At 56.2% G+C, this 12,693-nt stretch overlaps 1 protein-coding gene across 2 annotated transcripts in view; it reads left to right on the forward strand.

Moving 5' to 3' along the window:
* The window catches only part of ABTB2 (ankyrin repeat and BTB domain containing 2), a 204,733-nt gene that overhangs the window by 181,532 nt on the left and 10,508 nt on the right, over positions 1-12,693 (forward strand). For both annotated transcript variants that reach the window (XR_005200671.1, XM_017530536.1), the window contains exons 4-10: positions 1,335-1,487; positions 3,460-3,625; positions 6,800-6,889; positions 7,437-7,538; positions 9,774-9,870; positions 10,312-10,447; positions 12,227-12,456. Coding sequence is in view for 1 of the 2 variants with exons in the window: in XM_017530536.1 (XP_017386025.1) it covers positions 1,335-1,487; positions 3,460-3,625; positions 6,800-6,889; positions 7,437-7,538; positions 9,774-9,870; positions 10,312-10,447; positions 12,227-12,456 (974 nt within the window). In the remaining variant the exon portion in view is untranslated. The remainder of the gene's footprint in view (positions 1-1,334; positions 1,488-3,459; positions 3,626-6,799; positions 6,890-7,436; positions 7,539-9,773; positions 9,871-10,311; positions 10,448-12,226; positions 12,457-12,693) is intronic.

Genomic DNA, 12,693 nt, shown 5'->3' on the forward strand with positions numbered 1-12,693 from the left:
GCTGCGTGTCAAGCGGAGAGACTGAAGTGACAGCACAGGCGGGACGCTCCAAGAGCCCTGACGGACTTGGGATGGCTGGAGGCCTGGCCGCCTGCCCCTGGCTGTCTGCCACCCTCCCTGGCTTAGTTTGAAAGGAAGTACAAGAGTGGCATTGGGAGGGGCTGGGAACAGGCAGGAGCCGGGAGGCCGACTTTTGGGCTTTCATCAGAGAGAACAGCATGAGGGAGGAGGCACAGGGCCCCAGGGCTATCTTGCTCCTGTGACTGAGCGGGGAAGAGCTCCGTCCATTCTGGGCAGAGCAGGTGGGTGTCCATGGAGTCATGAAGCCACAGGCTGCCGTCCGGGCTCCTCGGCGGCAGGGAGGTCTTTTGGATGGCGAAGTGGTCTGAGGGGCTTCAGGAGCCTTGCCAGAGCTGGCCGAGGACAGAAACGCGCCCCAGATTGGTAGAGACCCGCCTCCCTGGCTGAATCAGAGTTGGTGGCCACGGGCAGGGGTGGGCGTGGCCTGAGCCACAGTCAGGAACCAGCACAGGCTGTGCGTGTGGCGTCCCCTGGTGGCACAGAGCGGGCCTGTGCATGGTGCCCCTGGAGTTTGCAGCTCTGAGCCTGTCACCACCTCTCCCTCCCCTCCTGGGCTCTTAGTGATACTCCAGCTGCTGGGACCATTCCTCCCTGTGGGACTTGTGGCCGCAACTCTTCTCTGAGCGCCAACCTGGGGGCAACCCTGGCCTGGCACAGGAATTGGTGTCGGCCCAACTTGGCCTAGGTGCCAGATGAGGGAGGAGTGGTCATTAATGCTGCTCAGCAGCATGGTATGCGTCATCCCATTTGGCCTCGGGACAGCCTCGATGAGGAGGTATCACACACATGCTGTGGATGGAGAAACAGGCTCGGGTGCGCTGGTCAGAGGTGACAGTGATGTGACACTGCTGGTGGCAGCCCTGGGTTTGGACCTGGGTCTGTGAGACTCTTAGCTATGCAGCCTTTCCCCTCTGCAGAGAGGAACACTTGGGGACCCCCAACTGAACTCTTTGGAGGGGACAAGGGTCCCCAGTTCCACACACTGGGAAACCCCCTTCTCTGGGCCACCTGAGGGCCCTCAGGTTCTGCTAATGCCCCATGATGGAAACTCCATCTGCGCATTGCAGGTACAATTAGGGTCTCTGTGAGCAGGAGAAGGTCCCCTGCAAGGGGTGACCAGCCTTGGTGGCCGCCTGTGAGCATGTGTGTGCTTAAGGGGTCCCTGTTCAGGGAGCAACCCCCCAGGCCTGACTCTCTCTGCTGCCCCACAGGGACCCGACCCCCATCCTGACCCTCTCTCTACTGCCCCGCAGGCCCTTCATGCTGCTGCCGCCCCTCATGGAATGGATGCGTGTGGCCATCACCTATGCAGAGCACCGCCGCAGCCTCACTGTGGACAGTGGCGACATCCGCCAGGCGGCCCGGCTGCTGCTGCCTGGTCTGGACTGTGAACCTCGGCAGCTCAAGTAGGAACCCAGGAGGAGGGAGGGCCCCTGACATCCATGTCCTGCCCCCAGCGGCTCCCCTGTATTCCTTCTTCCCCGGGTGGCAGGGAGGGGTCAGAGAGCAGGGGCTGCAGAGCATTCAAGCTGCTCTAAGGGAGTTCTCTGCAAAGGCCAAGCTGGAGTATAGGAACAGATCTACTCTAGACCTTGGCTGCTGTCCAGCAACGTCTCCTGCAGCCGCTGGTCTGCTGCATAGAGGAGACACACTGGGATTGGGGCAGGAGATCCACACGTCTGACTCTTTGGGATACTTGGGGGCTGAGGGACAGAAGTGGGCCTGCTTTTTCCTCTGTTCCTGTAATTGACACCACATGGACCCTTCCTGGGTGAAGGAGCTATGAGCCCTTTTTTATGTGCATTATCTTAGTCCTCATGACAAGTGCAGAGAAGAGGTGATCATGCCCATCTTACAGATGAAGAAGCTGAGGGTCAGAGAGGAACAGTAGCTTGCCCACAGATACTCAGCTAGCACTTTTTTGTGTCCAGATTTGAACCCAGGTCCATGCGGCCTCCAACCCTGTGCTCCTAATTTCCTTCCCTAAGTGCCTCTCATAGTAGACCCGTTTGCTGAGAAGCTTTTCTAGAGAAGCTTCCCTGGCCATCCTTGGCCTGTGAGAGCCTTTTATCTTTTGTGTTTTTGTTTTTGTTTGTTTTTTGAGATGGAGTTTTGTTCTGTTGCCCAGGCTGGAGTGCAATGGTGTGATCTCGGCTCACCGTAACCCCTGCCTCCCGGGTTCAAGTGATTCTCCTGCCTCAGTCTTAGCTGGAATTACGGGTGTATGCCACCATGCCCAGGTCATTTTGTATTTTTAGTAGAAACGGGGTTTCACCATGTTGGCCAGGCTGGTCTTGAACTCCTGACCTCAGGTGATCCACCTGCCTTGGCCTCCCAAAGTGCTGGGATTACAAGCGTGAGCCACCGCACCTGGGCTTACATGTTTTAATCCTTTGCCCAAACCCAGGTTATGGCCTCCTCTGTCTTCATGTGGAAGGCCCAAACCTCATTCTATTATGTGAATTTTCTACACTCTGGCTCAACAAAGTCTCCAGGGCAAAACTGCCTACTGGACATCTGGGATGTGCCCTCTGGAATACAGGTGTTATCTGACTTTCCTTGTAGGTTGGGTTGATTGCAAATGGGAGTCTAGGCCACTCTCTGCCATCTCTTTGGTACTTCTGGGCCTCACAAGGAAGCCTTAAAGGGAGAGAACGTGGAGCCAAATGCTAAAACTTGGCCACGGTGACTGTTTCTAGGCTGAGAGCAGCCTGCTCCATACAAACAGTTTACAGCCAAGTGCTGCGGCACGAGTCCGGGTGGGAGCTGCTTCCTCCTCGGGCAGCCCCATGACATTGTTTTACACGAGTCTTTGTTTCCTGCCACTTGAAGCAGTGAGAGCTTGGAGCACGTCTTTATTTTTTTCATTTATTTTTGAGGTGGCATCTTGCTCTGTTGCCCAGGCTGGAGTGCAGTGGTGCGATCTCAGCTCACTGCAGCCTCTGCCTCCTGGGTGCAATTGATTCTCCTGCCTCAGCCTCCTGAGTAGATGGGATTACAAGCGTGTACCACCACACCTGGCTAATTTTTGTATTTTGAGTAGAGACGGAGTTTCACCATGTTGGCCAGGCTGGTCTTAAACTTCTGACCTTAAGTGATTCGCCCGCCTTTGCCTCCTAAGTGCTGGGATTATGGGTGAGCTACTGTACCTGGCCCCTGGGCACTTTTTAAAACGTATTTATAGAAAAATAGAAATATGTGCTCTTCATGTCACAGAACATAATGGTGACAGACATTGCTGGTCTGATCATAACACCCTGGTCCTTCTCCCCACCCATCCTCATCCTCACTCCACACGTAAGCCTCACACATCTGTGTCATGTCATTGAAAACTGCTGTCTGCATAGTCACACACACCTTTGGGTCTCTTCTGGGCAGACCTGAACACTGTTTCAGTTCCTTCCGGAGGATGGATGCCCGAGCAGCTACTGAAAAATTCAACCAGGACCTGGGTTTCCGCATGCTCAACTGTGGGAGGACGGACCTCATCACCCAAGCCATCGAGGCCCTGGGGTTGGATGGGGTTAACACTATGGATGACCAGGTATGTCCCTAGAGCTCCACTAGGCCAGGCACGGGGACCAGAGTTGCGAATTCTCAGCTCTCAGCATTGGCGGCCCTGGGTCCTAACCCTGAGACTTGTTCAGTTCTGCTCTTTGAAGAGGGGGGCTACCTCCTGAATCCTGCCCTGCCGGGTCAAGTGGAATGTCAGCTTGGAGACTTCCAGTTTGCCTTGGAAAACGTTTGTGATGTGGCTTCTGCTTCCCTGGCTGGACAGCAGGCCACTGCTCCAGGCAGCACAAGGCTAGGAATGAGTCCAGGAGAGTGAGCTCCCTCTCCAGCTAGGGACAATCGCTCACCCTGTATTACAGCCTGTTGTGTGCTGACTGCTTGCCCAGGCATAGAAACCCTTGCCCTCGTGGAGCTAATGCTTTAGTGGGGCAGACAGATAATAAGAAACACGGACATGTAAAATGTAGAGTATGCTGATTGAACATGCTGAGGACTGAAATGAAGCATGAAAATGGGTAGGGATGTGGGAGGTGATGTACAGTTTCAGATAGGCTTTGACTTTCGCATCTGTTTTGCTTTTTACTTTTGCTGTGAACAGCTAACATCTAGATAGCATTTACTGTGTTCCAAGCACTGTTCTAAGTGCTTCACATAGATGACAGCAGCCCTGTGATGTAGCACTATTATTTTCCCCATTGTTTCGATGAGGAAATTGAGGGACAGAGAGGTTGCTTTACCTAAGGTCACACAACTAGTAAGGGGCAGAGCTGGGTGGAGAATCTGAGAGCCAGACCCAGCCTCTCAACCGCTATGGAATATCCTGTGTGTTTGACACTGCACTGAGAGCACTCACTGTGTGCAGAGGGGCCCTGTGGGGTTTGGAAGGCCATGCAGAGCGGGGGGAGTTAAATGACAGTGGCGAGTTAAGGCAGCATTCTCAGATGAGGCGACGGTGCAGTGCAGCCTGTGATGAAGCCCCAGGCAGACCATGAGGCCAGGGTGGCCTCTGACGGATGGGACGAGCTGCCAGGGGAGGGTTCCTGCTGGAGGCAGTTGAGCCAAGCCTGGGGGAGGGCAGGATGGGGATGGCGCAGGCAGGAGTGAGGAAGGCATTCCAGGGAAAGGGACGTAAAGAACGTGGGGTGGGGCAGTCAGGGTGCGTACCCGGGCCAGGGGCTGGGGAAGGACCACAGGCCCAGCGCTGGGCTTCTGGAGGGCAGCGGCAGGTGGCAGGCTGCTGTGGGGTCTCGTGGGGGCCTCTCCGTCGACACAAGTTCCAGGGCTCTGTGGGAGCTTTCATCCTGGTGGAGTCTTCCTTCTTCAGCAGCACGGTGTGGAAGCCTGTGGACTTTAGCTTCAGCCAGACCTAGGATTTGCTGGCCATGTAAGAGCTGTAGCTTTTTTTTTTTTTTGAGTCTCACTCTGTCACCCAGGCCGGAGTGCAGTGGTGTGATCTCACCTCACTGCCACCTCTGCCTCCCAGGTTCAAGCAATTCTCCTGCCTCAGCCTCCTGAGTAGCTGGGATTACAGGTGTGCGCCACCATGCCCAGCTAATTTTTTTGTATTTTTAGTAGAGACAGGATTTCACCATTTTGGCCAGTCTGGTCTCAATATCCTGACCTTGTGATCCACCCACCTGGGCCTCCCAGAGTGCTGGGATTACAGGTGTGAGCCACCACACTCGGCCGAGCTGTAGCATCTTGAACAAGTTACTCTGCCTCCCTGAGGCACCTCAGTTTCCTCCCCTGTAAGATAGAGGATGGCAGCACCTGCCACATAGGGTTAGGGGAAATCCTGCATCCAGCACGGAGTTGGCGCTCAGCAAATGTTCATTCCAGTTTTGGTTGCCAATATGATGATTATTTTAGTCGTATGGTTGTCGATATGATGCTGATGCCTGAAATCTGCAAGCCAGCCTGGTTTTATTTGGCCTCTTTATATGCCCGGAGTGCGTGGGGACAGGGACCCGGGAAAAAGCAGTGTCTCCTCACAGGGCTCATCACTTGGTCTAAACTCCAAATTGTGTACAGATGTGTGGAAAAAAAAGTAAGTCAAGCCTGTCCACAGGGAGATGAAACAAAGCCAAATTTTTATTCTGTGGTGTTGGCCTTCGTCTAAGTGCTCAGTCCTGTTTGTTCCTGAAACCTTAGTATTTACAGGATGATCTGGGGGAGAACGGTCCTCTCACCCTGTGATTAATCGCAGGCCATTGCTTTATCTCTGGGCACTAGGCAAGGGTTTATAAGGAAAGGAGATCTTGTCTACACACAAATATCCTAATAAATAACATCACGGGGCTCCGGGTAAACACCCACTGGGACCCAGCCACGGAATAAACAGCTCGCACGGCCTTTGCTGTTGCCAGCCACAGAGCAGGATTTCCAGCCAGGGTGGCGGCCCGCCACCTGCCCACCTAACCCAGGGAGACAGCGGGACACGGCTTGCAGGAACGCTCTGGACTGCTCAGGAGCACAAAACGCTGAAGTCAAACACCTCCTCTACTGTCCCATGAGACATCGCAAAGCACGGGCTTCATAGCTTATGGAGGCCTGGGTCCTGCCCCACGTTCAACCTCTCACTAGTTGTGTGACTTTGGGCAGTTAATTCCCCTTCTCTGCTCCTCAGCTGTAAAATGGGGAGAATGGGATATTATGATGATGGAGGGAGAGGCTGCATGTTAATTACGGGCACGGTGATTTCCACGCACGGGCCTGGGATGGCGACTATGAGACTCTATGGCACAGTAGCCGTCAGAGTATTGTTGGTATTTTAATTAGGTAATTCTTAATCAAGGTAAGCTCACTCTGAACTAAGCACTTTATACATATTAATCCACAGTCTGCAACAACCCTTTGAGGGAGATAAGATACTGCTGTCGTTACTCATTTACAGATGAAGAAACTGAGGCACAGAGAGGGCAAATAACTTGTACCAAGTTTACAGCTTCCCATGGCAGAGGAGGCCTTCGCCCCAAGCCTGGCAGCATGGCCTGTGCTGGCCCCCACTCCAGTGTCCTGCAGTGCTCATGGCAGTGCCCCCACTCACCCTCTCCATGCCCTATCCCCAGCAGCCCAGGAAGCACGAAACCCAGGGGAGCACAGGGTGGTGGGGGCCCGATCTGTGGTTTCTGGGGCAGTGGTCTGTGGGTACACAGTGTTGTGTTCCGTTTGCAAAGAGTTTAGCATGTGTGTTTGATTTGCTCAGGGTATGACACCGCTGATGTACGCCTGCGCTGCAGGGGACGAGGCGATGGTCCAGATGTTGATTGATGCTGGGGCAAACCTGGACATCCAGGTGAGGAAGCCCCACAGAGCTGCACGCGGGTCCTAGGCCAGCAGGGATCACCCTGAGGTCTCCAGCAAACACACTGTGTGTGGTGTTTTGGGCAACTGAGTTGATGTGCGTCAAAAGACGAGAAAGACAAGATGCACAGAGGCCACCATTAGCACAGGGGAGTCTTACCGAGTTCTGGGCTTTCTGTCTGAGAGGCAGTGGGCTGAGGCGGAAGTTGAGTGGAGAGACGGGCTGTGACGCTGTTTTTATAGATCTTTCTCCTTTGACCAGCCTAATCTCCAGCCATTCCTTCCATCCCCAAATACTTCTAGCTCTGCCTCCCTCTGAGGCATAACGCACCACCGCGCCCCACCACCGTCTTTTGCCCAGGGAAGACATTGCCAGTTAAACACCCATCCTCTCTTTTCGAGCCTTGTCACTCAGCGCTCCAGACAGACATTACCAATCGAATGTAGAAAACACTTGTTGACTCCTGTTCCCCATCCCTGCAGGGTGCTCCCTTCGCTAGGGTGCCCAGGAAACACACATGATTTGTGGTATTTTCCAGGTTCCAAGCAACTCTCCTAGGCACCCTTCCATCCACCCTGACAGCCGGCACTGGACCTCGCTGACATTTGCTGTGCTGCATGGACACATCTCTGTGGTCCAGGTGAGCTCCTGTGGTCCAGGTGAACATCATGGCCCCAGCCTACCAGGTGGGCTGGGCCCCAAGCACAGCCCCAGCCTCAGCTGAGTGGGCAGCTGCCCTCAATCAGAGATCCCAAAGGCACTTTTTAAGGCCGGCTCACCTGATCGATAAGGCAGCTGCCACCTGAGTTGCCTCAAGGAGAGGGGTTAGTGCAAGGACACGTGGAATTTTAGGAAACAGGACCTGGGTCCAGGCAGCACTAGGGTCCTGTCACACCCTCCTGGAACCTCTGTCTTTCTCGTGTCGGGCACACTGGTGCTGTCCCAGTCCAGCTCAGCTTTCTCACCTCCAGCCATCTTTCCAACCCTTCCCTTTTTTCCTCCCTCGTGAATTCTGCTGCAGGGCTGGCTTTTTGTGATGGGGTCTATGCAATTCTGTCCCCTCCCCAGTTCCTGAGAGAGGACTCAGACTCAGATTGGCACTGCTCACCTGTAGAGCCAAGCCGCAGGTGGCCCACCTCAGCCCAGGTAGCTGTGCTAGCATCGGGACAGGTGGTAGTTCTAGAAGCAGAAGCTGTGGGCAGAGCAGCTCCCCATGCCAACACGCGCCCCAGCCAAATGCACTTACTCCCAGGTCCTCAGATCGCTGGCATGCACAGGGTTTCATGGCATCCCTTCCAGGGAGCTGGTGTGATGCCTTCGCTCCCCACTAGGCTGCAAGGCCTCTGAGGGCGGGAATCATGTCTGGCTGATTCACAGCCCTAGCCTATCCCAAGGACTCCATGAATGGCCATTACTCACTGGCTGCCACATCCTGCCGCCTTTGCCTTATGAGGACTGGAGCAAAATCCCAACCTCAGCTCAGACTGGGCCTGCGGGGCTATGCCCTGGGCTTGCCTGGACTCATGCCCAGTTTTGTCCCAGTGAGCAGGCCCCCACCTCCATGGCCTTGGCACTGGTGCAGAGAATGGTGCCATGGCTGATTTCTGACTGCTGCATCTCCAGTGATGGCTGTCCCACATGCCATACAGTCCGTGGGATTGAGCGATCAGCCCGAACTCCACTCCTGGTATCCAGGCGAATGGCGGGTGGGGCTTGCCTAGGCTGCCATGCATGCTTGGAGGAAGGTTTGGTCTCCAGGAGCCTGGGAGGGCTGGAAGGTTGCTCCCTCCAGAGCAGCCGGGCAGGGTAGGTAGAACAGGAGCTGAAAGTCACCAGTTGGAGTAACGCAGACCCCACCCCTGCCCCAAGGCAGAGCCAGGACCGGCTCATCTGGAACTGCCTGGTATCTGTTAACCCTGCCCTGTCTGTCCCCTGTCAGCGTCAGCCCTTGCTAGCATGGGGAGAGGCCCTCTGCTGTCCTAGACTGGGACTTTCTGCTCCAGCCACACCACCAGCCATCCTAGGGTAGCTGCTGTACCTCTCCCACGAGAAGCTGAAGGGAAGCAGCCCCCTCTTCCCATTCTGTGGATGAGAAAGACTGAGGCTCCGGGAGTTGAAGTACCTGCCGGGGGTTACTCACTGGTCAGTGGCCAGCACTGGCACCCTGCTCCTTCTGACTCCCAACACCTGCTGCCAGCCAGAGCCACGGTTTACCCCATAGATCGGGGGCAACATTTTCTTTTTCTTTTTTTTTTGACACGGAGACTTGCTGTGTCACACAGGCTGGAGTGCAATGGCATGATCTCCGCTCACCACAACCTCTGCCTCCTGGGTTCAAGCGATTCTCCTGCCTCAGCCTCCAGAGTAGCTGGAATTACAGGCATACACCAACACGCCCAGCTAATATATTGTATTTTTAGTAGAGACGGGTTCACCATGTTTGCCAGGCTGGTCTTGAACTCCTGACCTCATGATCCTCCCGCCTCGGCCTCTCAAAGCGCTGGGATTATAGGTGTGAGCCACTGCACCCAGTCTGAGGGCAACATTTTCTATGCTTCTCATGCACACGAGTTCTCGGAAAGGTGTCCGCAGCCAGTTCATGGGAAAGCATTCGAAAGACAGAAAAAGCTCAGAGGTCCTAACAGCTTAGGAGCTTGGTCCTGGGCCACAAGAATGGAGCTGAAGATTCTAGAAACTTTGAGCCCTGAGGATAACCCGGAGTTCTAAAGTTCCAGTTCCTCAGCTGCTGGGGTGAACCGTGTCTTGGTCACAGGCCTGGAGAGAACTAAAGGCCTTGTCCCCCAAAGCACTCTGGCCCTTCCCAGGTGCTCCCTGTCGTGCTGAGCAGTGCCCTCCCCCTCTGTGTCCCTGGCAGTTGTTGCTGGACGCTGGTGCCCATGTGGAGGGCTCAGCAGTGAATGGCAGCGAGGACAGCTACGCGGAGACGCCTCTGCAGCTGGCCTCTGCAGCAGGTAGGTACTGCTGCCCGGAGGCTCTGAATGCCCTTCCCTGAATGCCCTCCATCCTGGCCAGGCATGTAGCTGGACGTGCAGGGGTCTCTGTGGCACACACAGACCCTGGGGGGGGTGGTCTTTGAAACCCCTTCTCTGGGCCACTGGGGGGCTTCCCCTGGCCCCACCCATCAGTTTCTCTTGGGCTCAGCATCCGGCAGGAGTCAGCAGGGCAGGGAGGCCCTTCCCTCTGGGGACCCGGGGAGGGGGGCGCAGGGGCAGGGCACAGCCAGCCTTCTTCCTCTCCCTGCACTTCATCTGCCAAATGCAGATGAGCATGGGGTTTGCTGATTTATTCCATTGCTCAGAGCTGCAAGAATCCTGCTTTCCCTTCCCTTTCACCTCAGCTGCCCTGGCGGCCACCGTCTCAGTGTCCTCCATGCTGCCCGCCTTCCCTTTCAGGAAACTACGAGCTGGTCAGTTTGCTGCTGAGCCGAGGTGCCGACCCGCTTCTCAGCATGCTCGAGGCCCACGGCATGGGCTCCTCCCTCCATGAGGACATGAACTGCTTCAGCCACTCAGCTGCCCACGGCCACAGGTACCTGCCTGGGATTCCTACCCTATGTGATGTGAGGGTGCTGAAATAAGCTCACAGGAGCCTCAGTTTCCCCAATGGGAGCAGAAAAACTAGGCCTGGAGACCTTTCCAAGCCTGTGTGCAAGTAAACCAGAAAGATGAGGGCCTCCAGCCAGCGCCGGGGCCGGAGATGGGGGAGGCCCCGCAGCTGGTTCCTGGCAGAGCTGGGACTGGAGCCTGGGCCTCCCGACACCCAGGGAAGACCGTCCCCTTTCCCAGTGAGACGCCTCTCTGCAGCTGCCACAGCCCATGCAGGACCACACTGCTTCCCACGCCTGCTGGTGCTCTACCAGTGCCCAAGTGGCCTTGGGCGTCCAGACAGTGTACAGCTCCATGCAGAGGCTCCTGGCGTGAAACTGCACCCTACCCCGGGTGTAGATGGTGGCGTTTGCTTTGTGGGGACCAGGCCTGCCCAGGGGTATGTGGGACAGCAGCAGGCCGAAGTCAGAGGCAGCACAGAGGGGCAGAAGGAGACTAGACAAGAGGTGATTACAGGGCAGAAATGGGGCTGGAAAAGCAGGGCTGGCTGGCAGGACACTGACTTCCAGTTCCCCAACACTGTTCTCACCACCAGGCTCGTGCTCGGGCTGGGGTCCCCTCCCCTAGAATGCTTTTCTCTCTGACTGTCTCCAACCCACCCTCACATTCACCCAGCTCAGCAGCGCCGACCCCTCAGGTACCATCTTCCACGTCACCACCTCTAGGCCTCTCCACCCCCCCCAGGGCCCGCATCCCCTGGTGGAGGCCTTGTCACCATGCGTGGAGACTGCCCGCCTGCTCATCCGCCTGTCACTCTGAGCACAGGACCCTTGGGACGGGCAGGGTGGCTAGTTCACCTTCACGTGCCCGGCTCTGTAAACTGCTGAGCTCGCGAGTCCACACATGAAGAGGAGTCCTTGGGAGGGACCTTGGGTCCTTGGAAGGGCACCTCCAGGCCATGGGTTGGCAGGTATGAGGAGGGTCTGCCAGGTGGTGTCGGAGCAGGTCAGCCCCCGGTAATCTTGCAGTCCCACCCATGCTGCATCCATCCCAGAGCCCCAGGCCACAGGAGGTGACAGAATAAGCCTAGGCTTGGAACCAGAAGTCCTAGGTCTCTACCCTCACCCAGAGTGGCCTTGAGCAAGATGGATTCGTCGTCTGTGACAGCGATGCATGTGGGCTGTCACGAGGCTAAACGCAGCAATGCAGGGGAGCATCCTCCACGGGGTCTAACATTCTGTGTCTTTATTCATAAATATGAAGAAATTCTACATGACATTCATCTTCAATTCATCCTTATCAACGTGAAGGGACCAAATAAGCACTTACTGGGCTCTTCCTGTGTTTTAGACACTTTTACATGCTGCAGAGTCAGTTGCTATTTAGGAAGACCTGCCGTGTTTCAGGCTCTGCATTTAAAGCCTTACATCAGCCTCATTTTAACACTGGGAAAGTGCGATACTCACATCCTGTAATACAGATACCAAAGCGGTCAGGGCTCAGCCCCAAAGCCTGGGACTTCTCAGCAATGCCGGGATGGTGGAAGGGTGGGTTCCCCTGCACTCTGCCCTGCCTCTCGGTGTATGGGGATTGGTGACCTTGGGAGCCCTGGCCTACCTGCCTGGAGGAGGAAGACCATGACCCTCTGAGCCCTCAGATGCCCCAGAGCAGCCTGTCGGGGCAAGGGAGTGCGGGGAGCAGCTCAGGCGGGCACTGCCTGTGGGACCTCAGCCCTCGCCTTCATTCATCCCTGGGCCCGCAGGAATGTCCTGAGGAAGCTCCTGACGCAGCCGCAGCAGGCGAAAGCAGACGTGCTGTCCCTGGAGGAGATCCTGGCTGAGGGTGTGGAGGAAAGCGACACGTCAAGCCAGGGCAGCGGCAGCGAGGGGCCCGTGCGGCTGAGCCGGACCCGCACCAAGGCCCTGCAAGAGGCCATGTACTACAGCGCCGAGCACGGTTACGTGGACATCACCATGGAGCTGAGGGCGCTGGGTGAGGCCTCGCGGGCGTGCACACGCATGTCTGTGCATGCATACAGACACACATGGTCACTCCCTGTGCTGCTCTCCAGCAGGCCTGAGAGGGCCAGGTCCCGCAGGGGCAGACAAGCTCCAGGGCAGCTGAGCACAGACAGGGTGGAGGCTGTGATGCTCCTGCTGCGGCCAGGTCAGGAGGGGCCCTGGGCCTTAGACAGTGCTCAGCAGTGCCACGTCTTGGGGTCAAGGCCCA

The sequence above is a fragment of the Cebus imitator genome, unplaced genomic scaffold, assembly GCF_001604975.1.
Source record: "Cebus imitator isolate Cc_AM_T3 unplaced genomic scaffold, Cebus_imitator-1.0 Scaffold66, whole genome shotgun sequence".
NCBI classification, from domain to species: domain Eukaryota; kingdom Metazoa; phylum Chordata; class Mammalia; order Primates; family Cebidae; genus Cebus; species Cebus imitator.